The sequence below is a fragment of the Triturus cristatus genome, chromosome 4_2 (assembly GCF_964204655.1).
Source record: "Triturus cristatus chromosome 4_2, aTriCri1.1, whole genome shotgun sequence".
Taxonomy (NCBI): domain Eukaryota; kingdom Metazoa; phylum Chordata; class Amphibia; order Caudata; family Salamandridae; genus Triturus; species Triturus cristatus.
In genome coordinates this window covers 589,705,172-589,723,247 of record NC_140586.1, presented here as the reverse complement: position 1 = coordinate 589,723,247, position 18,076 = coordinate 589,705,172, and the positions used below count along the sequence as shown (strand labels likewise).

Here is an 18,076-nt window from a genome sequence, read left to right as displayed (position 1 = left end):
TTCATCAGATGATGGTTAATAGGAAATTCACACTTTTTTACTCCCCCTTTTTGAATGTGTCCTATTTATAAATCAGCACACATTTTTTAAAATTCTGAGCGTAAGCTAAACATGCAAAGCATATGCAATTTCTTGTGCAAACTTGTCAAGTAGCACTATAGGTTGTGGTAAATCAGAAATGTCCCTGCCCAACTGTCAAAATATCTCTTTAAACATGAATTTTACGAAACTAATGGCTGGATTTTCACCAAACCAAGCAAAGGTACTCCCCTGACAAAAGTTCTATTTATATGCCAAGTTTGTTGTAATTCTGTGCAGCTGTTATTTCTGTATTGCTGATCAAAAAACCCTATGGGAGATAAAATGGTAAATGTCAATTTTGGGTGCTTCCTGTTTTTTGTGTGCCCTGCTTGATGGCTCTGCATGAAATGTGAAAGATTTTCTTTTTGTGTAGATTTGTCAAATGTAAGAAAAGTAAAAAAAAAATACTTTTGAATTTAAAGTCCATCTTGACAAACAGAAACTATAGGTGTGTGTGGGTGTCTATGTATCTATGTGTATACCAGGATGAGGAGCTACATGTACATTTGGGTTAGCTCTCCCTGCTGTGATCATCAGTCCTTTCTCCCAGTTTTTCCTTGGTCCTAACCCGTCCTCAAGCTGTATATCCTTGCTTTTCTCGCACGTCCAGGGGGTCGGGGGCTCTACAATACTGTAGTCCTGCACTTGCATATGAGGAGCCTTTACCTTTGAGCCACCATGGGTTTAGAAGTTATTCCACCTTACACAGACTACCACTGCCACTCTGGCTTTGAACCATTCCCCCCCCCTGCAAATCCCCCCCCCAACCCCCCGCACCCCCTGTGTGTTCCCATAGGTCACTTGACCGACATTCTCCTTCACTGGACTCTGGTCTGGGCACTCTAGAGAGATACTTCAGTAACAATGATCGCATGCATAGTTTAAAATTATGTTGGATTATTGCATGATGAGATACCATGTTTATTTATTTTAAGGGAAGAAACGTTGTTTAAGGTTGGACTGTGTGAGAAACTGGGTTTCTATTGCAGTAACCCCCCCCCCCCCCCACACACTTTTTGCCAGGCTACTGATGCACTTGACTTGATGTGCCATGGGTCCCTGCCAATCAGGTTCCCAGGGCCTGTGTTCTTTCCCCAAAACGAACCCAAACCCAGTTGGCATCTCTGGCCACAGGTCAGCCCCTGGTAAATGGTACCACAGGTACCTAGGGCACTGTGACCAGGTAAGACCTCTATGGGCTGCAGTACTTATTGTGCCTCCCTTAGAGGCCCTGTACCTTACACACACACACTGCCTTTGCAGGCTGCGTGTCTTGGTGCTGAACAAAGTGAAGTCGGCATGGCACACATCCCTGTGTGCCATGCATACAACCCACGACCCTGGCATAGATCTGGCACCCCTCTAGCTCGGTGCACTATACCAGTGGTGAGGGTACAGGTGCATGAGCCATGTACCCCTACAGTGTCTAAGTCCATTCTTAGACATTGTAAGTGCAGTGCTGCCATTAAGAGTATATGGTGCTGGGAGTTTGTCATTACGAACTCCACAGCACCTTAATGGCTACACTAAAAACTGAGAAGTTTGGTATCAAACTTCTCAGCACATTAAACCCACACTGATGCCAGTGTGGGATTTAATGAAAAAATTGCACTCAGAGGCCATCTTAGAGATGCCACCTGAAAAACGACCAGTCTCTGTTGGGTTCCCTGACTGGTACACATCAGCCTGCCACCACCAGTCATGTTTCTGGACCCCCTAGGGTGGGAGCCTTCGCTCCCTGAGCCCAGAAACAAGCCTTTCCTGGGCGGAGTGTTCACACCTCCCCCAGGCCAGGAAGAGCCATCTCTGGCAGGGGAGCTTCAAAGGCCTGGCAGCCTTTGTAATGCAACCCTAGCCTCTCCTGCTATCAGGAGCAGGTCCCCTTCCTGTCTCCCCTCCTTTTCGGCTGGAAGACATGCGGGAAAAACTAGCCAGCCCAGAAGGTGTGCCCACCTTTGCCAACTCCACCCCTCAGGTGGGGCAGGCGAGGTGAAGCCCACTCTTCAGTGCCCGCCATCTTGCAGATGGCAGGCACTCCCCAATCAGGATTAGGGATTGTACTCACTCCCCCACGTGGGGTGAGCACAGCACGGGTGTAGTCACCCTAAGGTCAGTAGCCCATTGGCTACTGACCTCGAGACCCCTAAAACATCCCTAAATACAGTATTTCGGCGGCAGCCCTGAACCAAGAACTCAGATTCCCGCAACCTAAGAAGAAAAAGGATGAAAGAAGACGCCCGTTAGAGCAGACTGCAGAGAACAACTGACTTGGCCCCAGGCCTACCGGCCCGTCTGCAGTTTCCAGAGATCCTGCGCCAAAAATCATTGTGTCCTGCAGCCAGCGACCTCCAGAACCCCTGGGAGGACTGACTGCCTTCAACAAAGACCGGATTTCCTCTGAACAGCAGCTTTGTTCAGAAGAAACACCAAAGAAAGACTCTGAGCCTGCTGAGGAAACAAAAACCCGACGCCTGGAACCACCACTCCACCCGTCGCCTATGGCCTGAGTTTGAGTGGCACACCGGTCCCAGCGAGGTCCCTCAGCGCTCCAGAGTCCGAGTCCACCGTGGGTTGACCCCTCCAGGACTCCCCGACGTCGCCTGCAGCCTCTACACTGAGGCCCCCCCCCCCCCCACCCCAGTGGCCCGGTAAGGTAAAATCCGAGCTCAAAAGACACCCCTGCATCCAGCCGCCCTGGAGAAGAGAACCTGAGGTGCGCCTTCGTCCCTGAGCCCTCCAACTTAACTGCCCAGCTGTTGGTTCCTCCTGGAAGTCTTCCTGGACCGAGCCTGCAGCTGAAGACCCAAACCGAAAATCCCCATTGAAAACAGGGCACCTGATGCCAAAACAGCACCCTGCACCCATCCGCCCATGCGCCGTTGCGGGTGCACTTTGTGTGCTAAACCGGATCCCCCTTTGCCCTGAGCCTAACACCAGGAGCTTGGCTCCCACAACCTTGTGGCCTGTTCGCAAGGAGCCACCAATCGGAGGCTTCCTATCCCCCATTGGATAACATTGGGCCTCAGCACTCTGCACCCGGCCGCCCTAGTGCCTTTAAGGGTGTAACAAGAGGGCATCCTTGACCCTGGGGGACCCCTGAGTCTACCTCCTGAACCTTAACTCCCACTACCAAATTCTTACCTTAAAACCGATAACACTATTTTCCTCCATAGGTTAACATTTCTAAGTATAGAGTTTGAAAACCTAAAGAAATTCTTTAAAATTGTACTGTTTAACAAAAACGCTTTCACCTACCTGTTTACAGGAAATGTCCCAGTGTAGTATCCAGGTATTAAGAAAAGTAATCTAAAAAGTAACTTAGCTGGTATTTTACTGAAAAGCCTATTCAAGTCTATGTAATATATTTACAAAGCATTGCATTTCTCTGCAACAACACTGAAAGTCAAAACAAAGTGCATATACCATTTTAATCCATACTGTATTTCAATTGTATATTTACTGCAAAGTACTTATCACTTACCTGTGCCAGGCTTGCTTGTTTCTAGGAAATAAAATAACTAAGATTATTTTTTATACAAAAACAATTGGTTTGAAGTTCAGTCTTTGCGTGTGTGAATTAATTTGCTGACTAAGTGTGTACAACAAATGCTTAACACTGTCCTCTTAAACTGCCTTACTGCTCGACCTCACTATCACAAATAGAAAGTGAGGTGCTGTCTAACTTTACCTCTGCCTACCTTTGGGGTTCCACTGGACTCTGGGCAGACTATACCTCACTTTGGTATAGTATATACAGAGCCAGCTTCCTACAGACTCATGAAATCTTTTTTTCCTATTACTGATGAGCACACATTATGTAAGAGTGCCGAAGTCTTTTGCCTATGTTCACTGATTATGAAACAGTGTCTCTCTGAGTATATAAAGCAGTGACGGCCCGTCACATTTGGCGATGCAGCACGCGCAACGAAATTCGTTTTATTATTTTTTTTCGTAACGTACCTGAACTCTGCCGTATGCCGCATTTTGCAACCCCCCACCCTGCCTCTCCTCTGCGCCACGTCACCGCCCCGGTAAAACGCCCTACACGGGCCGTCACTGATATAGAGAACTCTGTCACAAGTTTCCCCAGCTTTGTGAAAGACCGTTTGGTTGAAACGCGTCCGCAGTAAAATAAAGACTCATCTTGGACTAACGTGGGATGCGGGCTATCCTTGCAGCGCGGCAACGCGAGCAGGAGTTTTCTACATATATGTGTATATATATATATGGATGTGTGTGTGTATATTACCTACTGGCGGTCACCAGTAGGTAGTTAGTTATAACCTAGTTTCCATAGGAAAAGCATTTTTTGATTTGCTAATAACTTTGGCGTCGTTTGACGAATCTTTGCGAAATTCTCCCCCAAAAAAGTCTATCCAGGTTAGCTCCAATCCTGAAAGTTTGGGGGTGATTCGTCAAGGGGGGGCTGAGAAAAAAGGGGGGTCCCACAACGAGTTTTCCCCATGTTAATTTCTATAGGAAATTTTGCGACGAGCTACAGCCCGAACTGCTGAACGGAATTACCCCAAATTTGGCAGAAAGGTAGAGCTTGGTTCAGAAAGCGACATTTTTTTTAAATGGTGTAAATCCGTTCAATAGTTTTTGAGAAATTAAAAAAATAAGAGTCAAAAAATCAATTTCCCATAGGAAACTTTGTGCAAGGCTACAGCTGAAACTACTGAAAGGAATTACCCCAATTTTGGCACAAAGGTAGTGCGTGGGTCAGAATGCGACCTTTTTTCTAAATGGTGTAAATACGTTCAGTAGTTGCTGAGAGGTTAGAAAAATAAAAGTTTCGATATCTGGGCGGAGCCTAAGTCCCGTACACGAGCTTCACTGTGATTGGCTGTCAACACTCCAAACCAGGTAGTGTTGGCAGCCATCTTGTGGCTCGGTAGAAGCGAGTCACTAGAAAACAGAGAAACAAAGGTAGAAAAGAAGAGAAGGGGGCAGGGTAGAAACACCCTGACCCCCTAGGCCTGCACAGGCGGCCCCAGAAGGACCCCCAGGGTAAATTATTATTTTTTTAACCAAAAAAAGGCGCAATTTGCGCTGGGGTCGCGGGTTCCCGTGTTTTATTTTAATGAGACCCCGGGGTGGGCGAGGTCCCGGGGGCATTTCTTATAAAATAATAGCGGGGGCTCGCTGGGGCTGCGGGGGCCTGCTGGGGTCCCCGCAGTCTCGGGGCTTCACTCATGTTGGGAGGGGGGTTGCGCGGTCCCCCTCTTGGAGCCCTCCATCTGCTTATAACTTTGGCGTAGTTTGACGTTTCTTTACAAAAGTTTCCAAAAAGTTTCTCTTTTTTGATCAGCTCCTATCTTGAAAGTTTAGGGATGATTGGTCAAGGCAGGAGCTGAGAAAAAAGGGGGGTGTCAAAATGTGTTTTCTAAATGCGTTTTCCATAGGAAACTTTAGACAAGGCTACAGGTCAAACTGCTGAACGGAATTACGCCAAATTTGGCAGAGAGAAACGTCTTGGTCCGGAAAGCACGGTTTTGCAGCGTGAATCTTTCTGGATTCACTATGCTGTGCATTATTCCGCGATCTTGTGGTTGGGTCCGGATTCGTAGTCTTTTCTTTGTTTTTTTTTTTTTTTTTTTTGTAGCCCAGGTGGGCGGCGACGACCACCATTTGGTGCACCTTCCGTGACGTCGTCGTGCTTCCTGCGGAAGTCCCACCTTTGGGGCGCCATCTTCAGATTCTTTTTTCCGCCGTTGGGTCTGGATCGTCATCGAGAAGCTCCAGAGTTACAACCGAAGGAAGAAGAAAGAAAAGCGAGTTTCGTCGACAAATACTACGGAGATATCACAGGAAAGGAAGATATTTCATCAGGAGCGCGAAGAAAGGAGGTTCAGCGCCCTTTTCTTCGACGACCTTGGAGAATGCGCACTCAGAGGCCCTGAGCGCAATGGACAAGACGTCATTCAAGTTCTGCCCAAACTGCCACCACAAGTTCGCGCAGAAGGACCAGCATCCAGTCTGCAACCTCTGCCTGCCAGTCGAACACCAGAGTAAGGACTGCAACGCCTGCTCAGCCTTCGCGCCGAAGACTCTCCGGGTGAGGGAGCGGCAGAGAAGAGCCAACGCCAGCATGGATGGCAAGGGTAAGGCCCCGTCTCTCTACGATCTGGGCCTCTCCACGGACGATGAGGACAACATCGCCGAGACAGCCGAAAACTTCACGGTCGTAGAGACCGACAAGAAAAAAGAAGACGAGGTAAGAGAATCGTCGAGTGCAAAACAGAAAATACCTCAAACACGGGGGTGACTCGAAAAAATCAGAGTCTAAGTCCACGAAGGGAGCCCCAGCGCCGAAAACTTCGACGACCAAAGGAGGAAAAATGGACAAGAGGCCGAGCGGATCCTTCGAAAAGGACTCCCTGGTGCCGAAAGACGCCGAAAAGCAAGGGTCGTCGAGGACAACCCAGGAATCAGGGCGGTCGACGCAGAAAGAACGGTCGACGACGACGCAAGTTTCGGCGAAAAGACCCGCGGTCGACGCCGAAAGCATCTCCGAGATGGAGAAAAAGAAGAGGCGGCTCGAGGCCGAAATGGAGAACATCCTTCAAAGGAAGAAGGAGTTCGACGCCAAGATGAAGGAATTCAAGATTCCAACGGTTTCATCGACGGACGTCATCGAGGTCGAGGACGAATTCGACACCGAGGGCCTGACTAGGGATCTCGAAGAGGAAGACGAGACCTATTATGACGAGGAAGCCGAGGAAGAAGACCAACAGTCGGTCTACGGCTCGGCACCATCTACCAGCCACGAGATCGAATGGCAGGATCTCGACACCGAAAACCCGGAGGAGCCCGTGGACACGTACCCTTCGAGGCCTTCGCCACCCGACGACATCGGGGTGTACAATATGGTGGTCAGGAGCGCAGCGACAGCCTTCGGCGTCAAACTCGACGAAGAGAAGCCGAAAGCCGATTTTCTCCTCGAGACCCTGCTTCCCATCCAGACGAGGAGCCAGTTCCTCCCCATGCTACAAAGTGTGATGAATCAGGGGAGAGAAGCCTTCAAGGAACCAGCGACCTGCCGGTCGATCACGCCCAGGACTGAGAAGAAGTATAAGCACTCTTCCCTGGACCCCCCTTACATCAAAGGGAGCGTGACCGCCGACTCCATCATAGCTTCCACAGCCAGGAGAAGGGCCAACGTACCAGCAACCTCGGGCCCACCACCTGATAAAGAGAGCAGGAGGATAGACCTCACAGGAAGAAAAGTCGAGAGGAACGCCGGTATGCACTGGCGCATGGCGAATTCCAATGCTCTCCTCAATAGACACCAGTACCAGCACTGGGACGAGATGGGGGAGCTAGTAAAGCACCTCCCCGAAGAATACCGCCAGAGAGCCTCACACCAAGTAGATGAAGGCAAAAACATCGCCAACTCCTGCATAAAGACGGCGTTGGACGGGGCAGAGACTTCAGCAAGACTCATGGCCATAGGGGTCACCGAGAGAAGGCATGCATGGTTAAGAATCTCGGGATTCAAACCGGAGGTGCAGAACAACATCCTTAGCACCCCCTTCAACGGAGAGACACTGTTCGGAGCAACAGTTGACGAGAAGCTCACCCAGCTGAAAAAAGAAAACGAAACGGCGAGGTCCATGGGGGCCCTACAGCTGAGGGGAATGAGGCGAGGCAATCCCTCAAGGAGACCCTACGGTAGGGGAGGAAACCAGCAGGGGCCGTCGCACCAGACGTTCCAGCAGGGTGAAGGTCACGGACAGGGTCAACAGAAGCAAAACTGGCAGTACCAACCTCGGGGCCAGTCCTTTCGCGGGAGAGGGAACGGACGTGGCCAGAGAAGGAGAGGGGGGTACCAGCCCTCATCAAAGTGACTCAGCACGCAGGAGGACGCCTACCCTCGACATGCCCCCAGGGGTGAGGCGCGAAACAGTAACATCGAGGGGGAGAGAAGGATCAAAAGCCTACGAGCATACAACACCAGTAGGCGGAAGGCTGAGGCTCTACCTTCACGAGTGGCGGCATATAACCACAGACAAGTGGATACTGAACATCATGCAGTACGGATACTGCGTAGATTTGGAGAAAAAATCGCCAAACAGGAAGCCAAAGGGAAGGCAAAGATCGGCTCAAGAACTGACCCTACTCAGAGAAGAAACACGGAAACTTCTAGAAAAGAGAGCCATAGAGGCAGTGCCGTTCAGAGAACGCAACAAGGGGGTCTACTCAAACTACTTCGTGGTCCCGAAGGTAGACGGGAACCTCAGACCCATCCTGGACCTGCGATACCTAAACAAGTTCATCAGAACACAAAGGTTCAAGATGACTTCGCTGCAGGAGGTACTGCCCCAAATAAGACACGGAGACTTCATGGTCACCGTGGACCTCAAGGATGCCTACCTGCACATCCCAATAAACAGAAGACACAAGGGACTTCTAAGGTTCAACATCGACCAGGAACACTACCAGTTCACAACCCTGGCCTTCGGATTAAAATCGGCGCCAAGGGTTTTTACAAAATGCCTGTCGGCGGTCGCGGCCCACCTACGAAGGCAGGGGATACACGTCTACCCCTACTTAGACGACTGGCTGGTCAAGGCAAACTCAAGCGAAAAGTGCGAGAGGCACGCAAAACGCGTAACAGACACTCTCACGAACCTGGGGTTCTCGATTCACTGGGGGAAGTCGTCGCTGGAACCGGAACAGGTGAAGATTTTCCTGGGGGCAAAAATCAACTCCCTGAACAGTACAGTGGTGCCCAGCGACAGGAGGACAGATGCCCTACTGAAGGAGACGCGGCTCTACCAGAAGGGGCGAGCTCTGACAGTGAGGTCAGTGAGCAAGATGATGGGGATGATGGCGTCGTGTATCCAGCTGGTGCCGAATGTACGCCTGCACATGAGACCATTCCAGGAATGGCTACAACAGCAATGGTCACAAGCAAACGGAAGTTGGGAGGATCTAGTGGTTGTTACGCACGCAGTGCAGGAGGAGATAACTTGGTGGAACAGAGACAACATGACAGCAGGGAGAAGCCTGACACCACCAATCCCAACAATGACCATTACCACGGACGCATCGCAAAAGGGATGGGGAGCGCACATGGACAACCTCAGAGTGAGGGGTCTGTGGGCTCCAGCAGATGCGGTTCGCCATATCAATTACCTCGAGTTGAAGACAATCCTGCTAGCCCTGAAGGCATTCCAGAGGCACCTATACAACCAGAGGGTGTTGGTTCAAACAGACAACACCACGGCAATGTTCTACATCAACAAACAGGGGGGGACACAGTCGTTCCCTCTCTCCTCTCTGGCTCAGGAGATTTGGAGATGGGCCATACCTCTCAGGATAGATCTACTGGCAATTCACCTACCGGGGAAGGACAATGTGGAGGCAGACTGGCTAAGCAGGCAGACCTCGGCATCGCACGAGTGGGAGCTCAATGGCCAGGAAACGGAGAAGCTTTTCCGGAGATGGGGAACTCCCACAATAGACCTATTTGCAACACGCCAAAATGCAAAATGCCAAAGCTTCGCGTCCAGGCAACCAGATCAGCAATCCCAGGGAAATGCCCTATGGATAAGCTGGTTGAGGACATTTGCCTACGCCTTTCCACCGATACCCCTGTTGCACAGAGTGCTCGACAAGTGCAGAACCAGCAACATGACTCTGATCCTAGTGGCTCCGCAGTGGGCAAGGCAGACATGGTTCTCACAAATTCAAGAAATGGCACAAGGCAATCCGTACAGGTTCGAGAGGAGAAAAGACCTACTCTCAATGCAAAACGGAGAGGTCCTGCATCCAGAGCCAGAGACCCTCAACCTGGCGGCATGGCTCCTGAAGACCTAGAGTTCGCACACCTAAGATTGCCTCAGAGCACTATGCGAGTGCTACGGGAGGCAAGGAAGCCAACTACAAGAAAATGCTACAGCGCAAAATGGAAGAGATTCACTGTGTGGTGCAGGAAAAAAGGCCTGCAAAACAGAATGACAAGAGACTCAACAGTGCTGAGGTACCTCACACACCTTCTAAAGAGTAACCTCTGCTCGAGCTCCCTAAGGGTACACCTAGCGGCGATCGTTGCCTACACCAGAGGTGAAAAGGGTGGAAGTTTCTTCACCTCGCAGGTGGTGAAGAGATTCATGGAGGGAGCAAAAAGAATGGCCCCTCCGAAAAGGTTGCCGCCGCCGGCATGGAATCTAAACGTGGTTCTGACGGAGCTCATGAAGGCGCCGTTTGAACCCATTCACAAGGCCACACTGCAAATGTTGACGATGAAAACGGCCTTTCTAGTGGCCATAACCTCACTACGCAGGGTGAGCGAACTTCAAGCGCTAACGCTACAGGAACCCTACATTCAGATTCACAAGGACAGGGTAGTCCTGAGGACGGACCCACACTTCATGCCCAAGGTGGTGTCGGCGTTCCACATGAATCAGAGTATTCAGATACCAAGTTTCTTCCAAAACCCGACTACAAGCGCAGAAAAGGCCCTGCACACCCTCGATGCCAGAAGAGCGGTGATGCACTACATTGAGAGAACCAAGGTACTCAGGAAGTCGAAGCAGCTGTTTGTGTCCTTTGCTACTAGCTTCATGGGTAGGCCAGTGACTAAGGGCACCATCGCTAGGTGGATTGCCCTCACTATTCAATTCTGCCACAAACAGGCTGGACAGGAGCTAGCGGAGGGGCCCCAGGCTCACTCCACAAGGAAGAAGGGGGCCACCGTTGCCTTCCTGGCGAACACGCCCATCCAGGACATTTGTCTCGCGGCAACTTGGGCATCTGTGCACACGTTCACGAAACACTACTGCGTGGACATTCAGATGAATAAGGAAGCACAGGTTGGACAGAAGGTGCTTCAACACATTTTCAACGACCAACGCTCATCTTCCACCCAGCCGCCACAAAATTAGGAAAACCGCTACAAAGTCTATGCACAGCATAGTGAATCCAGAAAGATTCACGCTGCAAAACGAATAGTTTCTTACCTGTCGGTGTAGTTTTGCAGCTTGAAGATCTTTCTGGATTCACTAGCGAACACACCCTCCTCCGCCAGGAAGATGAGGCTGGAGGAAGAGGGGGCGAAATGGAAAAGATCAAAGAAATGAAAACGTACAGAAAAATGGACAAGAAGGATTAATCAATCGCCTAGGGTTAAAAAAAAAAAAAAGGAAAAAAGAACCCGAAGATGGCGCCCCAAAGGTGGGACTTCCACAGGAAGCACGACGACGTCACGGAAGGTGCACCAAATGGTGGTCGTCGCCGCCCACCTGGGCTACAAAAAAACAAAAAAAAAACAAAGAAAAGACTACGAATCCGGACCCAACCACAAGATCGCGGAATAATGCACAGCATAGTGAATCCAGAAAGATCTTCAAGCTGCAAAACTACACCGACAGGTAAACTATTCGTTTTGTAGAAATGGTGTAAATCTGTTCAGTAGTTTTTTAAATATTAAAGGGAAAAAAATATATATCTGGTCGGTGCCTAACTCCCGAGCACGAGCTTGCCTCTGGCTGCTAACACTTCAAAGCAGGAAGTGTCACACTATATAAGCATTGAAAAGCCATTTTGTGATTCAGTCCGTCAGCTGGCATCTGTCCGAGGCATTTCTGAAAACATATCAGAGCTCTTTCTGTGAGAGATACCCCTTTCACGCTGCGTCCCTCTACATTAGCAGGTAACACACCCTCTTCCCACATCACCAGCATACCCCCAACAACCTTCTTGGGCCCGGAAGTGTCCCTCTGCGAACTATTAATAAAAAGATGCTTGTGATGTTGTTGAAATAAGAATCTTAGTCATGTATAGATTTATATATAAAACATTTTATTAAAACAAAACAACAACAAATAAAACTTTGTCCAGCCGTGGTGTGTCATCGCTGGTCCATTTGTGATTGACAGCCTGCAAGACAAAAAGAAAGATAAGATGGTGCGTCATGCGTCCAGCAAAGGAGATAGAGCGAGAAAGAGTGAGAGAGAGGAAGAGAGAGAGAGGAAGAGAGAGGGAGAGTGAGAGAAAAAGTGAGAGAGGGGGAGAGAGAAAGTGAGAGAGAGGAAGAGAGAAAGAGAGAGAGAGGAAGACGGAGAAGGAGTGAGAGAGAGGAAGACGGAGAAGGAGTGAGAGAGAGGAAGAGAGAGAGAGAGAGAGAGGAAGAGAGAAACAGTGAGCTACAAGAAAGAGAAACAGTGTGAAAGAGAGGAAAACAGAGAAAGAGAAAAAGAGAAAGAGTGAGATACGAGGAAGAGAGAAAGAGAATCAGTGTGGGAGAGAGGAAGAGAGAGAGGAAGAGAGAAAGAGAGAGAGGAAGCCAGACAAAGAGAGAAAGAGTGTAACATAGAGGGAGACAACGAGAGAAACAGTGTGAGAGAGAGAGATAGAGAGAGGAAGAGAGAGAGACAGTGAGGGAGAGAGAGAGAGAGACAGTGAGGGAGAGAGAGAAAGAGAGAGAGAGGAAGAGAGCAAGCAAGAATGAGAGAGAGAGGAAGAAACTAGAGAAAGTGTAAAAGAGAGAAAGGAAGAGATGTAGAGGGAGTGTTGACACTGGAGAAAATATTCGCATCTCACCTTTGTCACCGGTGTGTCTTCAACAACGTGCCGGGACATAGTGTACCCTCAAGTTTAGTGATCTGAAAGATAGTATAGATTTAGTTATTGCAGAGTACATACTACTGCACACGCGTAATTCTCCGTTTCAAGGAAGAGAGAAAGAGAGAAACAGTGTGAGAGATAGGAAGAGAGAGAGTGAGTAAGGAAGTGAGAGAGGAAGACAGAGTGTGAAAGAGGGGAGGAGAAAGAGAGAGAGGAGGAGAACGAGTGAGCGAAAAGGAGAGAAAGAGGAAGATACAAGGAAGATAGAAAGAGAAACAGTGTGAGAGAGAGGAAGAGAGTGATAGAGAGGGAGAGAGAGGGAGAGAGAGAGAGAAAGTGAGCGAGAGGAAAAGAGAAAGAAAGAATGAGAGAGAGAAAGAGACAGAGAATGTGTGAGAGAAAGGAAGAGATGGAGAGGGAGTGTTGACACTGGAGAAAATCTTTGCAGCTCACCTTTGTGCCACCGGTGTGTCTCCAACCACGTGCCGGGATATAGGGCAGCCCTCAAGCGTAGTTTTCTGAAACAGCTGTATTGTCATAACACAGGCATCCTTGCTGTAACTGTAAGCATCAGTGACCTACGATTGTAACATGTGGACTATTTGAAGTAGAATTTGCACTTGTGAATACTTAAAAATGGAAAGCTTATGTTTGGGGGAGATTGTATTTTAAAGATAAAAATGTTTTTTTCAGAAGAGGTTTTTCACCTGAAAAATTTAATTTGTTTTCCCAAAATGGAAATCGTATTTGATATAAAATGTAATGTATTATCAGATATTGATATGCTAGTGAAGACCAAAGGTTGCAATTCCAAAACACGTTTAAAGCTGAACTATAGTTCAAGCTGTGATGGGGAGGCTAATTGCTGTGGTTATTTTCTTTGTGCCAGAAGGCAATAGTGTAATCTAAACATATTTGGTTACTATTTTCAGTGATTAAATTTGGAAGTAGCTCAGGAATACTTCCCATGAGCAAAATAGCTCTCTCTCTGCAGAAATGGTCTGAGACCATCTATATCTATCTATCTATCTATCTATCTATCTCTCTCTCTCTCTCTATATATATATATATATATATATATATATATATATGTGTGTATATATATATATATAATTATAATTAAATGTTTACTCTTATTTTTATAAATAATTCTTTTTATTTCTGTATGAGTTGTAATTGTGCTTGTTCTGAAATTCTGTTTTCACGTTCTAGAATTTCCAAACTCATGGAATTGGCAACATTTCAACCAAAACCACCTCGCCTGACAAAGCAGCCTCGTGTGAGAAAGCGACAAAAGATAAAAGACCTAATGAATGTAGGCACTGCTGCTCAGCCAAGGTATGATTTTTGTGTAGACTAAGTAGTATGTTTACACAATATTTTATATAACATGTTCTGAAGTGTTAGGGGTATGTCCTGGTTTCTGGATAAGGTTTCTCTGATTGTGAAAATCAAATCTAAGGTTAGCACCCTCCTCTGTGCAAGTTATTGCATCATTTGATCAACTTTACTGACTCTGGATGTAGACACCATGCAGCTCACAGTTATATTCAGGGCCACTGGAATTATAAAATTTTCCTGCTACACCGATTTTTGCGTAATACGGATTGGCCACATTTGCCACATAATCCATCTGCTGCATAATCTGCAGATTTTAACCCCCGAAAATTAGTTCCTAGCTCAATCGGTTCAAAACTTACTAAGGATGCAGCGTCACATGTTGCGCAGTGGAAGGCCCTTTGCAAAGCAAAACTGGTCACCTTTCTGTTGCTTATTGCTATATTTGAGTGTTAAACTGGTACTAATGAGGTGCAACCAATGTCCATACAGTGTTACCAAGTTTACAAATGATGAAATAATAAAGTAAGACTATCACAAAATGTGCTGCTTTAGGCCACATATTTTGCCTTTCCTTGGTGCATAATTTACTCAAACCTGCCGCATAATTTGGCCCTCTCCTTCCGCATATTCCCAGTGGTCCTTGGTATGTTATCATTGTTCCGAACAGCAAGTTCTGTTTTACAGGGTAAACTACACATAGGGTGTAACATTCACATGGCAAAAAACAGATGGGAAGTGATTGTACTGGGTCAACAATGGGAATAGGGAGATGTTAGGTGTGTAGGTGTTGTAAATGGTATAAGGTAAGATAAATGGCAAGTGTTAGGAGTAGTAGTCAAACTTGTAGTATTTTCTTGAGAATTTGATTTATTTTACTAAAATTTGAAGTGATTATCTGTGCACCTTAATCACTTCTGAACTGTATGACGTTTTGCAGCGTGATTCCTTTTCTAGATTCACCTGCTGTGCATCATTCTGCCATCTAGTGGTTGGGTCTGGAATTGCCTTTTTATTTTCTTCTTGTTTTGGTCGCTGTCGACCACCATTTGGTGTCAGGTACGTTCCCTGTATGACATCAGACAGCATCCTGGAGGTCGACGTGTTTGGTGGCCATCTTCAGATTCTTTTTTTTGCCGTTTGGTCTGTAAGAAAGACGGAAAGCTCCGAAGAAAAGTTTATTTTTTCCCGAAAAAACTTCAAGAAAAGAAGATCGTCGATAGGATCAACGAAAAAACACTGATCATCGACGCTGAGTCATAGACAGAAGCACAGTGGCCCGGGTCTTTTCAACACCAGAGGACCACTCCGGGCCACAAATGGGAGGTAGGGGCCATGGAGAAGACCCCTTTTAAATTCTGCCCTAAGTGCCATCACCAATACGCACAGCGTGATCCACTCGCCGTATGCAACCTCTGCCTACCCAAGGATCACCAGGATAAAGACTGTGAGGCCTGTGCAGCGTTCCTGCCGAAAACTTTCAGGACACTCCAAAATCAGAGACAGTCCCACAATACCACAATGTCGATGCCAACGAAGAAACCTTCCTTGAGGGAGATGGGTTTCTTGAGCGACGAAGAGGAACACGCAGCTCCTGCGGAATCCACACATGAAGGATCGGACGTCGAAGTTATAGAAAAAGACGCAGAAAAAAGGCGCGCCGATAAGAAGTTGAAGGCATCAAAGTAAAAGACGGACAAGGTAAGAACCAAAGATCCGTCGGAACCGAAGGGCCACGAGCCAAAAACAGCCAAGGCAGCTCGACGCCGAACAAAAAGGCGATCGAAGGTCAGCCGCGACCAAAAGAAACCCATGGCACCCACCCAAAGGTTGCCGAAGAGGGGAAGTCGCACAAGGCTCCTAAGCCAAGGGTCGACGACATTGAACCCGCAAAATAGGCCTCGATGCCGAAAATTAACGTTAACCTCGAAAAGAAAAGGAAGACCCCGGCATCCGACGCCGGAAGGACCCTCGAAGTCGAAAAGAAGGCTCGAGGAAACAATGGCTGCGCTATTGCAAAGGAAAAAGGAGTTTGGTGATTCATTAAAGGAGTTTCGATTCCCAAAGGCTCCGGAAGTCGAACCGGAAACTGTCAACGGCGAAGAGGATGAAGAAGGTGTCCTCCAATCCCCACCAACGCCGGAACCTCGAGGCCAAGATCCCGAGAAATACGATAACGTACCGGAGGAAGAGGAAAACGAAGAAAACTTCAAGGAGGAATGGAACGATCTCGACACCGAGAGTCCGGAGGAGGAGATCTGCAACTATCCCTCGAAGGCATCTCCCCCAGATGACATTGCCTCCAACAATGACATTGTTAAAAGGGCTGAAAACCAGTTTGGGGTGCCCCTAGAGGAAGAAAAGGGGGATACACATTTCCTATTGGAAACCCTGGCACATGCAACAAAGGGAACACAATACCTACCCATGTTGCCAAGTATTCTGGACCAGGGCAAGGAAGCCTCCAAGGAGTCAGCATCTAACAGAGGGGTAACTCCTAGAGTGGAGAAAAAATATAAACCTTCTTCAAAGCACCCAAAATATATACAGGGAAGCGTTATGCCAGATTACATCATCGTAACAACAGCCAGAAGGAGAGCTAACGCAGTCTTCAATTCAGGACCTGCACCAGAAAAGAAGAGTAAAAGAATGGACTTGGTGGGCAGAAAAATGGAGAAAGAGGCAGCAACGCAGTGGCGCATTGCCAACTCAAATGCCCTGCTGGACATATAAGGCCACCAACAGTGGGATGAAATGGAGGAGTTTATAAACAAACTCCCAGAGGAGGACAAGAAAAGAGCAAGAGCGGTGGTCCAAGAGGGAAAAAATTTAAATAATACCTGCTTAAAATCGGCACTAGATGCAGCAGACACCCAAGAAGGCAAATGTGCACGGGAACCATACTCCGAAGACATGCCTGGCTCAGGATTTCTGGATTCAAACAAGAAGTTCAGACATCAATTATCAACAGACCTCTTAACAGACGAGTTATTTGGCAAGGAAGTGGATGAATCCCTTCAATAAATCAAGAAGGATAATGAAACCGCTAGCGCAATGATGGCCCTACAACAAAGAAGATCTTTCAAAAGAGGAAGTTTCTCTAACAGAAAGACCACAGGCAGAGGCAGCTTCGGCCAAAACCAGCAGATGCCGCAACAATCTCAGGGGCAAAACACAAACCAACAAATGGGTCAACAATCTGGTTACCAGGGCTGGGAACAACAGAAGCAGCCCTTTCGAGGGCGAGGAAACGGCAGAGGAAGAGGCTAAACCTCAAGAGGGAGAGGTAATACCTCTAACTGACTTCCACACAAAAAAGAACCCACACGAAGCACCAGTGGGGGGAAGAATATTTTTTTTCCACAACCAGTGGGAAAAGATCACTACGGACAAATGGATATTAAATTTGGTACAACACAGATATTGCATAGAGCTAACAAAGTCACCACCTGCAAATCCTCCATGAATAAGAAAATTACCCAAATCAGGACAAACACTGCTAAATGCAGAAATCAAAGAACTGTGTCTAAAACAGGCAATAGAAACAGTACCAAAACCGGAACGGCACAAAGGAAACTACTGACCATACTTCCTTGTACCAAAACAAGACCTAACCCTGAGGCCAATCTTGGACTTAAGAGTCATAAACCGGTTCATACGGACACAACACTTCAAAATGTGTACCCTTCAAGAAATAATCCCACAAATCCAAAAAGAAGATTTCCTAGCAACAATAGACCTCAAGGACGCCTATTTACATATTCCAATGAACAAGACACTCAGAAGGTACCTAAGATTCCTACACAACGGAACACACTACCAATTCAAGGTGCTTCCGTTCGGAATCAAATCAGCTCCACGGGTGTTCACAAAGTGTCTGGCCGCAGTAGCCACTTACCTAAGAAGAGAAAAAGTCCATGTATACCCCTATCTGGACAATTGGCTAATAAGGGGACACACAAAACAAATATGCTACAATCAGGTTCAGAAGACAATCCAAACACTTCAAGGCTTAGGTTTCTCAATAAACCACAAAAAATCATCAACAAACCCAGAAAAGGAAAAAACCTTTCTGGGGGCAAGT

At 47.6% G+C, this 18,076-nt stretch overlaps 1 protein-coding gene across 3 annotated transcripts in view; it reads left to right on the top strand.

Annotated features, from left to right (window-relative positions):
- Window positions 1-18,076, top strand: part of RNPC3 (RNA binding region (RNP1, RRM) containing 3) — a 343,990-nt gene that overhangs the window by 169,163 nt on the left and 156,751 nt on the right. For all 3 annotated transcript variants that reach the window (XM_085602252.1, XM_085602255.1, XM_085602253.1), the window contains exon 8: window positions 13,867-13,992. In XM_085602252.1, coding sequence (XP_085458378.1) covers window positions 13,867-13,992 — 126 coding nt within the window. The remainder of the gene's footprint in view (window positions 1-13,866; window positions 13,993-18,076) is intronic.